Raw genomic sequence first — 15,187 nt, 5'->3', positions numbered from 1 at the left:
TAAGTGTAGTGCACTTCAATATTTCTTGTGAAATAAGATGAAGAATTGCAAGCCAGGTAAGAAAATAGGTGAAGGAAAAGATTGGTATTGAAAGGATGAGTGCTGGAAGAAGGGACAGAACTGCTGAGGTTTCCCCAATGTCAATCCTGGGACTTGGCCAGTAAAACTGAAACAAAAAATAGAAGCAGAGCAACCAAATTTGTTGCAGATGCAAAGGAAATTGTTCTTTTTTGTATCATAGAGAGGGATCTTATACAGGAAGACGTGGATGACCTTCAGGGTGGATATTTCTTAGCAGCACAAGATACAAAGTTGTTCACTTGATTTGTGTTAACCAGAGCAATAAGTAAAGCAGGTCAGGGAATGTTCTCTTGGTCTGAAGATGAAGGGTTTGGACACAATCCTGTTGCAGAGCCAAACTCCAGGCTAGAAGGGAAGAAGAGATTTGGAAGAGAGAAATATTCCATCATCCAGGTGAAATGACAGGGGCACTTTTCATAGTCTTATTCCTTGTGGTGAAATCTTCCAGAGCTGCTTGACTTTATGCTTCTTAAAATTCTCAAGAAATGGAATGCTAAGTCTGCTAGATGCCAAACACTATAAGACATGTCTCATTTTGTTGCTTTGTTTTCAACAGTGGAGAGTTCTGGATGCATTTTCAAAACATGCCTGTGATCACTTAGTGTGTAAAACTGGGCAAAACCTCTCCCTGGTCCCCAGCTGGGGATCCTTTTGTGCTGCAAAGCATGAAAACTGATAACAATTTATAGCCTTTCAGGAGATGTTTTTTTCTCAGTGCTGTGTGAGATAACCAGTTTAGCCTTGAACAAGTGCAGTTGGTCCCTAGAACTAGCACATCTGATGTAGAACAGGGATCTGCTCTGTTGCTTCACCTCCCTTGGGGAGCACATTGCTCTAGGGTAGGGTTACACTGGCACTGGCACCAAGCTGCTAATTTAGCCCTGTTCCAGCTCCTCTGCTCTCTGCAGGCATAAGGTCAGGGGCTGACATTTCTCTCCAGCATAACCAGTTTTAAGATTTAAGGAGTCCAGTGTTGGGCAGAGAGCGTAAACGTCCCATTTAGGCTTTGCACAAAACCCACACAAGAAATGTTTTGTTGTTGGTTGGTTGTTTTTTAGGATTTTTTGGGTTTTGTTTTGTTGGGTTTGTGGGGGGAGTTTATTTGGTCTTTGTTTGCTTTTGTTGAGTTTTTTTAAATAGCTGAACAGTCTTAGTACTTAAAAGAAATTTTGATTTTTTTTATTAGATGTTATTTGTGCATTGATTAGTATTGTACTTGCATTGTGTGTTTGGATTCCTTATCTCCAAGAGGCAAATTGTCTGTTTGAGATAACATGAGCCATAGCCCCATGTGCATTTTTACTGTTTGTAGGTGTGTTCCATATTTCTGCCCATTCTCTCTTTACAGCTTCTCCTGGACCAACACAAAGTGATTCACAGTGTTTACTAATGTGAGAAACCAGGGTGTAATACTTTTATTTTGCTGCTAAAGCTCAGCTGGGGGAATAGTTATCTTTCCAAAGCACATGTGGGAGTTTTCAGCCCACCTGGCTATCATAGCTCTAGGGAATGAGTCCAAAAACATTCAAAACAGGCTGGTGAATGATCTAGCTGTGTAACCTGCCTCTAGCATCACCATGCACACCAAGTCTGCATGGGCTGATGAGGTTTATTCCACACCAAAGATTATTCTGCATTCCCAGCTGAAGCATGAAAATGAGCATTGCCTTATGACTTTTGGATATGCTGTGATAACTGTTGCTGCTGATTTTACTTGCAGAAGTACCTAATAATACTTAAAAACTTGCAATCCATTAGCCAGAAATGATATTCTAAGCAAGCAATCCTGTTGTAATTCCCCAAGCAAAATCACAAGTGTTTGCCCACCGTGATGGTGGGTGTAACCTGTGTGTAATTAACAGGCTGGGGAAGAATTCAATACAGTAATTTCCTTTAATTTGGTAGTATGCACATGTGTATTTAGCAGTGTGCCCCTGGTGCTCTGACAATTAATTAATTCATCTGCCTGGCACGATGGAGAGAAAGCAACTGGTTGTGATTGCTGTAAATAAAAACACCCTGCTGCTTCTGCTCAGAATTTGAGAACAATTTGTTTTTGTGTCTGGCTTGCATGTACAAGGCAATACTGACCTTTTTTACAAATTGCTGTTTGACATTCTACATCTCTAAAATTGCTTTAGTGTGTAAGGACACAGCAGTTGTTTTGAAGTGTCTCCTATCAGTGTGTCAGTTTAACCAAACAAGCATGCAAAAAAAAAGTTAACAAGAAGCATTAAGGGTAGTGCCAGAATGACGTCCTTGGCTTTACAAATGCCATGGCTTGTCAATTTAGGTAAAAATATAATGAACTTGCCACCCTGAAAACACACCTAAACTACAGTAGCAGTGGCAGATTTGTATCATGACTAAAATAAGCTAGAAAATGTTCTTACTCCTGACTTTAAGGCAGTAGATTTGGCAGCAGACCTATTTAAATTGCAATGCAGAAGGAGGTGCCATTGTGCTACTTGGTTGTTTCTTGAGCTGTGTAGTTGTGAAGAGAACCAGGCATAAGTAGTCTCAGATGATTTACAGATGATATTTTAGTAAAGGTAATGAGCTTTTATGAGAAAGCTGTCACTTTGGGACTGTTTTACCCATGACAAAAGTGCAATTTGTTTATTAATTTCCTATTGTGTGGTTATTATTCCTGGTCTCAGTTGAGGGACTGTGCCCTATTGTTCTTGATAAATACTCACTGGGAGACAGTCTGAGTGCTGGAAGACTTTGAGTGGGAATAAAGGAGATACAGTCCTCATGGCAGAATAGATTTATAATTTAGAATGAGTCTTCAAGGTTGCACATAGAATTCATGACAGAGCTAGGAGGCAAACCTGAGCCTCAGGCAACTGCACTAAGCATGAAACACTGCTTTTTTCTTCTCTGGTGGAGACTGTCCAGAGTCTGTTGTGCTTTTGGTAGTTGCTCTTGCTTCAGTTAAAATTGATTTATCTTTTTCAAAAACTTCCCCTTGAGGGCAACTGCTCCCCTAATTCATCTGTAAAAGGACAGGTATATGTTTGAGACATTTTTGCCCACACTGTCAAAAACAGGAATGCAGCTGTAAAAAAAGTTGTTCTGTCTCTTGTCTGACCTCTCTGTGCTGTGCAGGGGGACACAGAGCAGAATTCATCATCTAACCAGGGCTGTGCTGGCACAGTCTGTGCCCCTTTCATGACCCACACTATTTGTGTCCATCTCCCAGACAAGGTGCCACTTGCCCTTGGGGTTAGAAACCTTCCCAAAAGGGAGATTGCAATCTCTGCAGGCCTTTCTGCAGTTCCACACGTCAGGACCTGCTCCAGCTCTGTCCCATCCCAAGTGGAAAGAGGAGCTGGTCCAAAGTGTGAGTGCAGGACACAGAAAGGTGTGCAAGAAGGGGGACCCTGGGTTATGGAGGGAGCAGCTATTTGGCCATTATGCTGCTTGGGCATATTTCTACACATGTTTTGGAGCTGTGAATAAACATTATTTTGAAAAGAGAGTTATTTGCATGAGTTTTAAACTTTGCTGACCATTTTTAGTTGGGTTCATACACACAAGCCCTTCACTGACCCAAAGCAGAGCATATGTGCCTATGAGGTTTCCTTTCATCTCAGTCATCCTGAGGAAAGATGCCATTTTTCCCTAAAATGACTCCCATGGCAGCAATGCCTTTACCTAACTGGACTGACAGACATCAGGAGGCATCTCCACAGTCCTGCCCCACCCCTCCTGGTTTGTGTTGAGTGATTGGGCAGAGGGGAGCAGGCATGCAGGGTGCTGGGGGCACATCCACCTTGGCCTTGGCTTAAGCATTCCTGGTGACCTGGAACCCACTGCTGCCTCCTGCCAGGAACAGAGCCCTTCATTCATGGGAAATGCCCCCAGCTAAAACAGCAGCCTCATACCCACAGAACTGCTTTGTGCTTCCAGAAGGAAATAAACTCTCCATATAGCCCAGGCATGTGGAAATCCCACAGAGATTTTGGGTCAGCTTCTGTTAATTGTATGGGGAGGAGAATTTAATCTTAGTTCCTTTCTTTTGTTTGTTTTTCTGGGTTATTTTCTCCCCCTCACTGGGTGAGTCTGCACAGTGCAGAGCTGTGTTGTGCACAGATATTTACACTGCTGGAAAGGCAGCACAGGTCCCAAAAGTGATCCAGCTGTTAGAAAGGTCATTTCCCAGCTCAGGTAATTAGCAGGAATATCATCACTCTAAAATGGTTCCTCTATTTTTGGGATAGGAGTTGCAATCCCACAGTTGTGGCTGTGGCCAGCAGCATGGAGGCCTGTCAGGCACTTGGGGACTTGTGTGCTGTGCTGAGTCACATCATGGATGGAGATTTAAGAGCTGTGGGTGGGTGCTTAAATTCATGGGGAAGACTTTGGGGCACTGTGTTTCCTTAACCACAATCATTCATTGCCTTAAATAAATTCATTGCCAGGCATCTTTCATTTGTCTGAGGAAGGAAAAGGGGTTTGTGACGGATAAAAGTGTGACAGTGTTCACAGGGGTCTGAGGATGAGGGAAGAGACGAGGATCTGACTCTGTGTTTCAGAAGGCTTGATTTATTAGTTTATGATATATGATACATTAAAACTATACTAAAAGAATAGAAGAAAGGATTTCATCAGAAGGCTGGCTAAGAATAGAATGAGAAAAAATGATAACAAAGGTTTGTGGCTGGGCTCTCTGTCTGAGCCACCTGACTGTGATTGGCCATTAATTAGAAACAACCACATGAGACCAATCACAGATGCACCTGTTGCATTCCACAGCAGCAGATAATCAATGTTTACATTTTGTTCCTGAGGCCTTTCAGCTTCTCAGGAGGAAAAATCCTAAAGAAAGGATTTTTCATAAAAGATGTCTGTGACAATAAAAGCAGTAGACAAATTCTGGCATTATATGTGTGATAATAAAATGCATGCACACTTTGAAATGGTTTTGTGAAATTCAGGATGCCTTTAGGAGCAAGGGGCAGCATGAGGCCAGAGAGGTGGCACACACACACCTGGGTGTCAGTGGAGGCAGGTGCTGGGGTGTAGGGTGATACAGTATGGGTAAATGAACGTGGTATAGAATGTAATCTTATCCCCCAAAGAGTTGCAGCTGAACCAATCACTAAAGATTAGGAGCAGGCCTGATGCTAACAGGCCACACCTGTAGCCAATAAGAGTGATATAAAAGAGTGGATTTGTGAGAACTTGAGTCAGTTGGCTGCTGTGAGGATGAGGAAGAGTCAGTGCCTAGAGGAGCTCCCTACAAGAAACATCAAGGCAGTACAAAACTCTAGTAATGTGGAACCCTTGCAATGTAATGACAATAGAACTCTTGCACTATAATGACAACACTGGGGATGGTGACCTCTGGCTAATCCACCATCCCAACAAGCAGGAGTTGGCTCTGTTGAGCAAAGTTCAGAGATCCTGGAGGCCTGAACTGAACTGAATTAATGGAAATTTTTCTTTTTTTCTTCCTTCTTCTCTCCTCCTCAGGTGGATGAAAGCTACTCAGCCGGCAGCCCTTCCAAAGGCCTTTTCTCCAAGGGGCTCCAGAACCGACCTTCCAGCCCTGTTTCTGCCCCTGTGAGATCCAAGCACAGTCCTGGCTCACCCAAAACAGTGTTCCCCTTCCCCTACCAGGAGTCTCCCCCTCGCTCCCCACGCCGAATGAGCTTCAGTGGCATCTTCAGGTCCTCCTCCAAAGAGTCTTCCCCCAGTTCTAACCCGTCTACCTCTCCTGGGGGCATCAAGTTTTTCTCCAGATCAAGAAAAAGTAAGAAATTGCTCATGTTATTTCAGGAAGATACACGGTACCTCTGGGCTTGGCCCATGCTTTACCTGCTGTAGTGAAGTAAGTGCAGATGAGGCATGTGCTAATTGTTCATTATCTCTTTCTCTGACCATGTCTTGTGGGTTTCTGATGTGCTGGCCTTTAGGTGTGGCTTCTGCAGGGCCATGGACACCTTAGGGGCACCTCCACAGGGCTGAGGTTGGAAATCACACTCCTGTGCTTTGTTTAGAAATCTTTTGTCCATGTTTGTGAGAGTTTTCTGGGTGGTTTCAGCAATGTCAGTGCTGAGACTTGAGAACAGCTGGAAACATTCATGGGATGTGTGGTGGAGGTGGGCACTGATGATGTCACTCAGGAGTTACAGGTTCTGTGGACCCCAAAGGGAATTTCAGCTGTGTTCTTTGATTGGTATTTGTCCAATTGTAGCAAGGACAAATTTATTTCCACCCAACCTTTGCTGGATGGAAATATATTTAATTTGTTTCCAGTCAAATGACCATTAAGGGGATGTTTGAGCTCCTCTGCAGGAACATGAAAGGCATAGCAAACCTCCTCGTCTCAGAACACTTGCTATATGCAGCTTTATACTGAGCAAAGATTTTAGCTCTTCAGCAGCCTGGGTGCTATTAACACACTGCTAGAACTCAGAAATGAGCAGGATTGAGAATGTGCTTCAATTTTAAGACTTTCTTACTGAACAAAGTTTCCCTGTGCTGGAAACAAACCAAACCTGGTCTGCATGAGGGTTTGGTGGCTGTGGGAAAGGAGCAGAGTTAAAGAGGAAAGAGAGGAATAATGTCTTGCTGGGTTGTGAGACCCCTGTGAGTTTTCTGTCTGTAAACAGAAGAAATAATGAAAAATTGTTGGCAAATCTTCAGTGACAATGTAGGTACAGAATTGATAATTCATATACCTGTGTTGAGCTATGTGTTTCCTGCAATGAATTGATAATTTTCAGTGATTTTAAATAGTAGAGTGGGACCTTCTCATTTTTCTTTATGAGAATTTGTTAAAATCATTGGCTTTAAGCAGAACAAGTTATTCCACAATGATTTGTCCACAAGAACACAGCAATACAAAGCTATGCATGATTTTTCTCTTGGTTTAGCAGAAGTGTTGCTGAAGGTTAATTGAAATGGTGTCTTTTCCACTTCTTGCTTGTCTCTAAAACACCATCAGGAGATTGAAAGTAGGAGCCAGTGTTTCTGAAGTGTTCAGAGAAGGCTCTAAACATCTATTCAAGGACATTTGTTCATCCCTGCTTGAAGTTCAAGTATGCTTTTTATGCTCCCTTCTTGTTAAAACTTTACAATATTTAAAATCCATTTAAGCTTTTCTTGCTAGTCCACATAGGTTCAAACATGGCCTTTCAATTTTGGCAGTGTTCTGCTGATGGAGTGAGCAGAGAAGGGCTCTCTGCTGCATGAATAGCAGCAATTTAGACTGCAGAGCAAAAAAACCATCCTGGGACCTTGTAATCAACTTATCTAAGCAGCCAGCACTATTTAAGTCCTAGCTAGGTACAACAGAATATTAAATAAAGGAATCTTCCAGGAATCAGCAAAATCCTTTTGATAAGGTCACATCAGTGCCTCAGGAGCAGGCTTGGAATGGGGCCATGCTATATTTGAGCCAACAGAAAAGATCCATGACCCTGCTGCTCTGGGAGCCCTGCAGGAATTGCACTGGGTGCTCGTGGTCTTTTGTTCTTAAGGCAAAAGAAACAGCCCCTTGCAAAGGGTGTGCTGATTTTAATTGGTATTTAAATTGATAACTCTTCTCTTCCCACAGCTTTTTTTGCAAAACAGGACATTTATTATCCTTTCACAGCATTTAGCTCTCTTACAGTGAGTCTAATGCAGAGACCTTCCCTTCACTGCCACATTAAAGTGGATTTTATCCAGAATGTGCTAAACAGGGGGCAGCAATGAATTACACTCTTAGAGTTTACTATATTTAATCAACTTTGGTAGGATTTTGTTTAGCAAAACCCTTTCAGGACTTCTGGAAAAGTATAGGTGAGCATTTCTGCTGTATTATATTTTTGCAAGCAACACTTCTGCATTCTGCTACTTCGCAAATAGAGTAACCCCATGTGCTACAGAAGAGTAAGTTAATTGGTTGTGTGCTACTCAAAACAAGGTCTCTGCATTTCCTGAGACAAGACTTCTCAGACACTGCTCAGACCAGATACCTCAGCCTTTTGCAGAGGTGCTGTGGTAAAGAGCTCTGAGAAAAGCTGAACCAGCACGTGGCTCCACATTTCTAAAGGTGCTTAAATGCTTCACTGCTCAAAATTGTCACAACCTATGTGATTAAAATCCCATTTTCTCAAACAGCTTGGAATGTCTGTGCTCAAAGTAAATGGAACTCAGGTTGTTTTATCAGTTCTCAGACTGTGAGTGCATCGAGATCAGCTGTGTTTGCTGCCTTTACAGCCCTGCTGGTGCTGGATTAATTGCATTAAAATGAAAATTTACAGATTGCACTCTGAGGATCACCAGCAGGTCAAGGGAGGTCCTCCTCCCCCTCTGCTTGTCACCAGTGAGACACATCAGCGGTGCTGGGCCCAGCTGTGGCTCCCCAGTACAGGGTGGGGACATACTGGTCCAGCAAAGGCCTTGGCACTGGGGCTGCAGCCCCACAGTGATGTAGGGGGAGGAAGGAAAAGAAGGAGAAGAATTTTGTGCTGTTTTCAGTTTCCTAATGGGATTAGGACAAAACAGTGCCAGCCCCTTCAGGGATGCCCAGAGAAAGTGCAGGAGTCAGGAGGGAAGTGCCAGGAGCATGTAGAGAAAATGTTCTTGGAGGGGTTGGTGTGGCAGCAGGGCTCCAGAGGGGCTGTGGAATTGCTGCCCTGGCAGACTTTAATAAATTGACTGCACTAGGCTCTGAGCAGCCCAGTTTAAAGTTGCTTTGAGCAGGGATCAGAGCAGAGAGCTGCAGATGTCCCTCCCAGCTGTGGCTCTTCTGGGAAATTCTGTACTGGAGTCTTCCCTTTGGGTTTACTGCAAATCTGTGTTTTATCCAGGCAATCAGCAATTAAAAAAAAAAAAACAGATAAAAGTTCACAGGGACCTGGGGTTTGTTTTGTTCCCCCCTTTATCTGAAAGGAGTCTGTGCTGCACTCCTTGTCATCATGAGCAGTGTGTGGGGGAAAGTAGGTGCAGTCCTTGTTTTAAATAACATACCCCATCTTCCCTCCACTTCCTCCTCCCACACATTGTTCAAAACATAGACTAACCTGTTACTCTGCATATTCCTTGTTTTTCTTGGAAGCAACTTCTTCCTAGCTTGTTTTCATTTTAAAGACTATGTGTGGTATTTGCAGCACTTGCTTTCCCATGTAGTTGCTCTTTTCCCAGCTAAGTTATTTTGCCTTTTGAATATACACAGTTTAGGAAGGGCTAGGGTAGGACAATGGTAAAACAGAAAGTGATTTGTAGATGTGAAACTTAAAATATTTTCCACTTCAGGCTGGGAGTTTAAAGGTTTTGCTCATCTTCAGTATTTTATCATAGGTTTCAGCACTATCCAATAACTCATCTTTGTGCCTCTTCCCTTTGGTTACCCCATCTGGTCATAACCTCACAGCTCTGATCTGACAAAAGATTTGCCTTGAAAGAAAAAAAATACCTTCCCACAACATGTACTTGGCTGGCAGCCACTTCAGGTAGTTCATAAATAACAGCAGCAAACTGCTGCTTGGGGCTTCATATTGAACCTTCCATCTTTGTAAAAAATCCACCTCAGACCCCTCTGGGAGAGGCAGTGACATTTTTGGGTGAGGTGTGCTCTTGGCCACTGGTGCAGCCCCTTCACTTTGAGAAATTCACTGCAGAAAAATCCAAGACAGGTCTTTGCATGCTGGGTTTCTGTACAAGTGCTCTGAAATGTAATCATCAAATTAATTTAATTTTTAATTTCTTTTTTGTTTGAGAATTTCTTTGCAACAGCACTGTTAGACTGACAGCTGAAAACTGAATATGGATTGGGGGTGAATTAAGCCTGGCTTTGAGGTGAATATGAGTATGAGGCTATGGGGTGATACTGAATATGGATTGGGGGTGAATTAAGCTTTGAGGGGGTGCAGAGGACTGTCTAGTGCTGTTCCCTGCACTGTGATGCTTGCTAAATGCATTCCCTCAGTGCTGCTCACCTTGCACCTCCCAGAGCCTGGTCATTTCTGCAAGTGGAGATTGGCCCCAGCACCCGGACCCAGAGCTGGCTTCAGCCTGCAACAATCCAGCACTGCGTGTGCATATCAAAGGACAGGAAAGGTGGTTGGGATTTATTGGGATGCAGTGGAAAATGTTGGAGCTGGGTGTGACATCAAAGCAGATAATAATAGGTGGATACCACCCTGGTTTTGGTTGGGATAGAGTTAATTTTCCTCCTAGTGGCTGGTACAGTGCTGTGGTTTGGGTTCAGTATGAGAATAATGTTGGTAACTCCACTGGATTTGTGTGGCCAGGTTTTGGTAGTGGAGGAACTACAGGAGGGGGTTCTGGAAGCTTCCCCCATGTCCAACAGAGCCAGTGCCAGATGGCTCTGAGAAGGACCCACTGCTGGACAAGGCTGAGCCCCTCAGCACCAGTGGTAGCACCTCCAGAATAACACTTAAGAATGGGAAAATATCCTGCACGATTGAGGATGTACAGCTCAGTACCACCAGCAGCAGAGTGGGCACATGAGCAGCCACGGAACATTTAAATAATTACATTTTAATTGGTGTGAGTGCATTAGTGTGACCTGCAGCTTGCAGGGAGCTTCTACAGAGCTGACACTGATTTCACAGATTTTCTTCAGTGACAACAGGAGCAAAGGGTGAGTGAAGAGTGCAAGTTGAAGTTTGAGGGGCTGTGAAAACTGATTTTAAAATTGGCATTGTGGAACTGCTTCCCAGTTTGTTTTAGCTCAAAACTGCAGGAACTGCTCTCATGGGGCACAAGTTGGGACCTGCTGCTCCAGGACATGGCTCAGTCCTGGCTGCAGTGGGCAGACACTTCCCGTGTGTGTCACTTTTGTGAGAGGTGCAATGACAAGAGAAAGCAGTGACGCATATCAGTAAAGCAAACTGAGGTGATCCAAAGTAAACACAGGAGCATGACCTGGGAAGAAGCACAATGCAGATGTCACTTTTCTTGCATGAGCTCTCCCTGCACAGCCAAAACATGAACAAATAAATGAGAACAGCTTTTTTTCACTGAGTGGAAATCAGGGAGCTACTCCTGCAGATAGGCTAAAATCAAGTACCCTGAATATTTTCTTAGAAGTAGATGGTTGTATGAAATTTAGTTCATTAAAATGTACCTTTTTTGATGGGTCTGAGTGCCTCATTTGAAGGACATCAGAGCTTCTTCCAGTGCTGTTTCCCCTTCTGAAACAGTTGGCTCAAGTAACAAACAGCAATACTCATCATACATTAATGATGCTGTCAGTTTTACCAGCAAAGGACATCAATTAAAAGATTTCCAGTGACCTAAAGCTTTGGGTTGAGGTGCATGGGATCAAAAGATAAATTTAACTCAGAATTAAAAATTCCTTATGGAACTTGGAATTGAAAATTACACAGCTTTGAAACATCTTGATGCTGGTGGTCAGATTTGGATCACGGTGAATTTTCATTGCACTTGAGAAAGGAAATGTTTTTCAATATAAAGTTTTAGTGTTCTGCTTCCTCTTAATACTTTTTTCTCCTTCTGGTATTCAATACAATTAACTGTGGTGCCTGAAGCAATCCATAAGGAGGATTCCTGGTGCTCCCATAATAATGGTCCAGATGGTATTTTGTTCAAAAGACTATGAGAAGCAAGGCAGAATGGTTGTCATTTACCTTATTCATTCTAATAATTTATTTTCTTGTAGAATACCTCGTGGTTAGAGGATGCCCTCTGTGAGAAAAGCCCATGGCTGTACTAATTTTTACCCATAGATGGTGCAAGTAGCTCTCATTTGCAGTAACCCAGGGAAGGAATTGGGGAAACCCCGCCACACTGCCAGAGTGTGCTCTGATGCCTCAAAGGCCTTTGGATTGAGGCTGATCTCTGCTAAATTTTTTCTTCAAGCATTGGACTGAAGTTCATTCCCTCCCAAGATTTTACTCCATGTTTGTGACTGTGTTCACAGGGGTCTCAGGTGGAGGGAAGAGACAAGGATTTGACTCCATGTTTCAGAAGGCTTGATTTATTATTTTATTATATATATTACATTAAAACTGTACTAAAAGAATAGAAGAAAGAATTTCTTCAAAAAGATAGCTAAGAATAGAATAAGAAAGAATGAATAACAAAAGCTCATGGCTTGGACTCTCTGTCCGAGCCAGCTGGCTGTGATTGGCCATTAATTAGAAATAACCATGAGACCAATCCCAGATGCACCTGTTGCATTCCACAGCAGCAGATAATCATTGTTTACATTTTTTTCCTGAGATCTCTCAGCTTCTCAGGAGGAAAAATCCTAAGGAAAGGATTTTTCATAAGAGATATCTGTGACACATTTGTGGTATTTAGGTGACAGCTTGCAGAGAAGTGAGTTTAGCCCAGGACAGGCTGTTGTGGAGGGTTGGCTGCTGGGTACAGACATTTCACCTTCCCTTTCCTCAAGGTGTTTCCCCACCATTACTCTTCAGAAATGTTTACCTGCAGAATGGCACCATGCAATGGGGTGTCCTTCCTCATGCCAGCTGCTTCAATCTGCATTTGGAATTTTTTTTTTTTTTTTTTTTTTTTTTTTTTTTTTGGTGAAATCAATGCATTTCTCCCATGGTCTTGGAGTCACCCAGCCTTTGGACCACAACTGCAGAGATCCATCAATTCCAGCCTGCACCAGGACCCTGAACACTGAGACCATTTCCAGTTCTCCTGTTTTCACAGTGCCCCAAACTTCTGAATGGGCAGGCAGGTGGGATGCAGAGGGAAAGGGGAGGAGGCAGCATTGACTTGTGCAGGACAAGGGAGGCAAGGACAGGGCTGCTTGGTCCAGGTCCACCTTAGGGGTGATGTAGACTCTTCCACAGCCAGCCCATAAAACCTGTCAAAGGAGAAAAGCTGTTTGTCTTGCTTTATTATTCCAGTACTGGTGTGCAAGGACACCTGATCATCCATTTTCAAGCTTGCTTTGCCCTCAGAGGCAGACAAGGGGACCAGCACTGTTCATTTTGGTCTCATCTGCGCCAGAAAAATGACTTTTTGCAGACAAAATGTGTCAGCACTGCTGCAGCTAAGCTGGTGCTGCACGCATGGCCCAAGAGCAGCCACGTTCAGCACCATTCCTGCTGCCAGTTACTGATGTCTGCTGTCAGCAGCAGATGATTTGTCTGGCTGAAACGTGCCTATGGTGATTGTTCTTAGTTTATTTGGTGGTATCTTTCTATGTCCTTCCCTTTTCACCTTATTTTCTCATTTTCAGTCTTGTCTGCATAGGGAGAATACATCCAGTATGCTTCTATATTCTCCCCTCTCTCTAGGCAAGGATTTTTCAGATTGTTTTCAAATTTCTAATGATTTATATGCAGTCACTAAAAAAAAAAAGAAAAAGATTCAGTCCTTAACTTCCTGTGTCTGCATTCATTCCCATTTTTTATCTCTTTCCTGGGGTTTCAGCTGTGAAACATACTGCAAATAATCAAACTTTTTAATAATAACCAAAGTATTTTTTCTTGCGCTGTATGGACAAGACCTTAGTTTTATATTTGTTGTCTTAGAGACTGCTGCTGGCATGAAGGGGAAATAGAAACTGCAGTTTGAACATGTCCAAAGGCTGATGAACTGCTGCTCTTCTTTGTGTCTTCTGATAAAAGTTGTGTGAAGGGCATTGCTGATGTGCAGGTGGTTTTTCCACACAGGCAGCAATGTAAGCAAGCAGTAGTAAATCTAAAGAGAGTGCTTTGCTCTCTTAAACTGTCTAATCACAGGAAATTATTTGGAAATAAATTGTGGGGAAAATGTTTGTGGTTATAGGATGTTTATATTTAGCTGTCTGTATTTTACAAATCTCAGAATAGATGTAGGAGCAGACCTTCAATTGTATTTGAGTCCATTTTCCATTTTGATAAATCATTTCAGAATTTGATCCTTAAGCAAGTATTTGTTTTTAAGTGCTGGAGAAATCCTGTTTATTTAAGTAGGTTTGTTCACACATTTAAAAGTACATTGCTTTTCCTGATTCTAAGTGAATGCTTGTCCTAATTCCACTGAAAATGCATTGTGCATCCAAGATTTTTTTATGTGTTTGGAGTCTGGAGGAGTAATAATGACTTAAGATATCAAATCCAAGTTTTACAGATATCATGGGTTATCAGCTTCTTAGATAAAGTGCTTGGAAAATGCCTCAAAAATGGGCTGAATAAACATGATAAATGTTGACTCAATCAGTTTTCTGATCTGGAAAATATGTAATGAAAGAACTTGATCAGAAGGCAGAAAAATGCATGGATTGAGGAATACAGTGTGTGTTGTAGAGTGGTAAAATGCAGTTAAATCCCAGGCTCAGGCCAGCTCTTATGTAGCCCTTTTGGGTCAGTGTGAGTTATGACTGAGCTTGGTCTGATTTTTAAAATAAAATAAGCCCCATTAAAATGGTGGTGAATTGCTGTGCATTGTGAGAGTCAATAGGGCAAGGAGCTGATCACTATCATGTCTCAGTTTATGGGCTTTGTGGATATGAGCCTTTGCTTTTTCAGCCTTTGGGGCTGTGAAACATCTTGAAGGAGAGCTCTGCTGATAACCAGCGATTTGACTGAGAGGGTTTTATAGACTTCACACAGACTCTGCTACTTGTAAGGTTTTCTAGATTTGTTTCCTGCTTCCACATGTACATTTTCCCATTGACCACAAAGCCAGCTGAAGGCAACATCCCCATTTGTATGGGAAATAAAATGGGCAGTGTCTCAGCTGAGCTGCTATAAACCACCACAGGAGCTTCCAGCAGCTGCTTTGGCAACTCCTCACTTCCAGCAGTCACTGGCAGAGTTGTGAACTGGGCAAGGAGAACTTGGATAATGGATTTGGATTCACTCAGGGGCTGGAGCACCTTCAAGCTGTGTAGTGATCATCTGACAGTGCAGTTGGCATTAGCCCATTTGATCTGTACAGCAAATTTAGAAGCAGGTTGGTTGGTACTGGGAGAAGGAAATGTGGAAAAGCAGAGTAAAAAGTATAAAGCTCTCTGTGTGGTGCCAGGTTGAGGATTTTTTCCCCCTTTGCCACAGTAAGTCAAATAAATATCAGTGTGAATTAGGAGATACAGGAAGAATTCTTTTGTCCCTGTAGTTTGAAACTGCTGTGGAAATGGTGTAATTCCAACCTATGTCACTGATCTAATTCC

At 42.8% G+C, this 15,187-nt stretch overlaps 1 protein-coding gene across 3 annotated transcripts in view; it reads left to right on the top strand.

Moving 5' to 3' along the window:
• PRKAG2 (protein kinase AMP-activated non-catalytic subunit gamma 2) overlaps window positions 1-15,187 on the top strand; it is a 222,932-nt gene that overhangs the window by 75,793 nt on the left and 131,952 nt on the right. For all 3 annotated transcript variants that reach the window (XM_054274314.1, XM_054274315.1, XM_054274317.1), the window contains exon 3: window positions 5,563-5,842. In XM_054274314.1, the coding sequence (XP_054130289.1) occupies window positions 5,563-5,842 (280 nt within the window). The remainder of the gene's footprint in view (window positions 1-5,562; window positions 5,843-15,187) is intronic.

Source organism: Melozone crissalis, unplaced genomic scaffold (assembly GCF_028551555.1).
Source record: "Melozone crissalis strain CALT ecotype California unplaced genomic scaffold, PUWL_Pcris_2 ptg000016l_1, whole genome shotgun sequence".
NCBI classification, from domain to species: Eukaryota; Metazoa; Chordata; class Aves; order Passeriformes; family Passerellidae; genus Melozone; species Melozone crissalis.
This window is presented reverse-complemented; position numbering and strand designations above follow the sequence as displayed.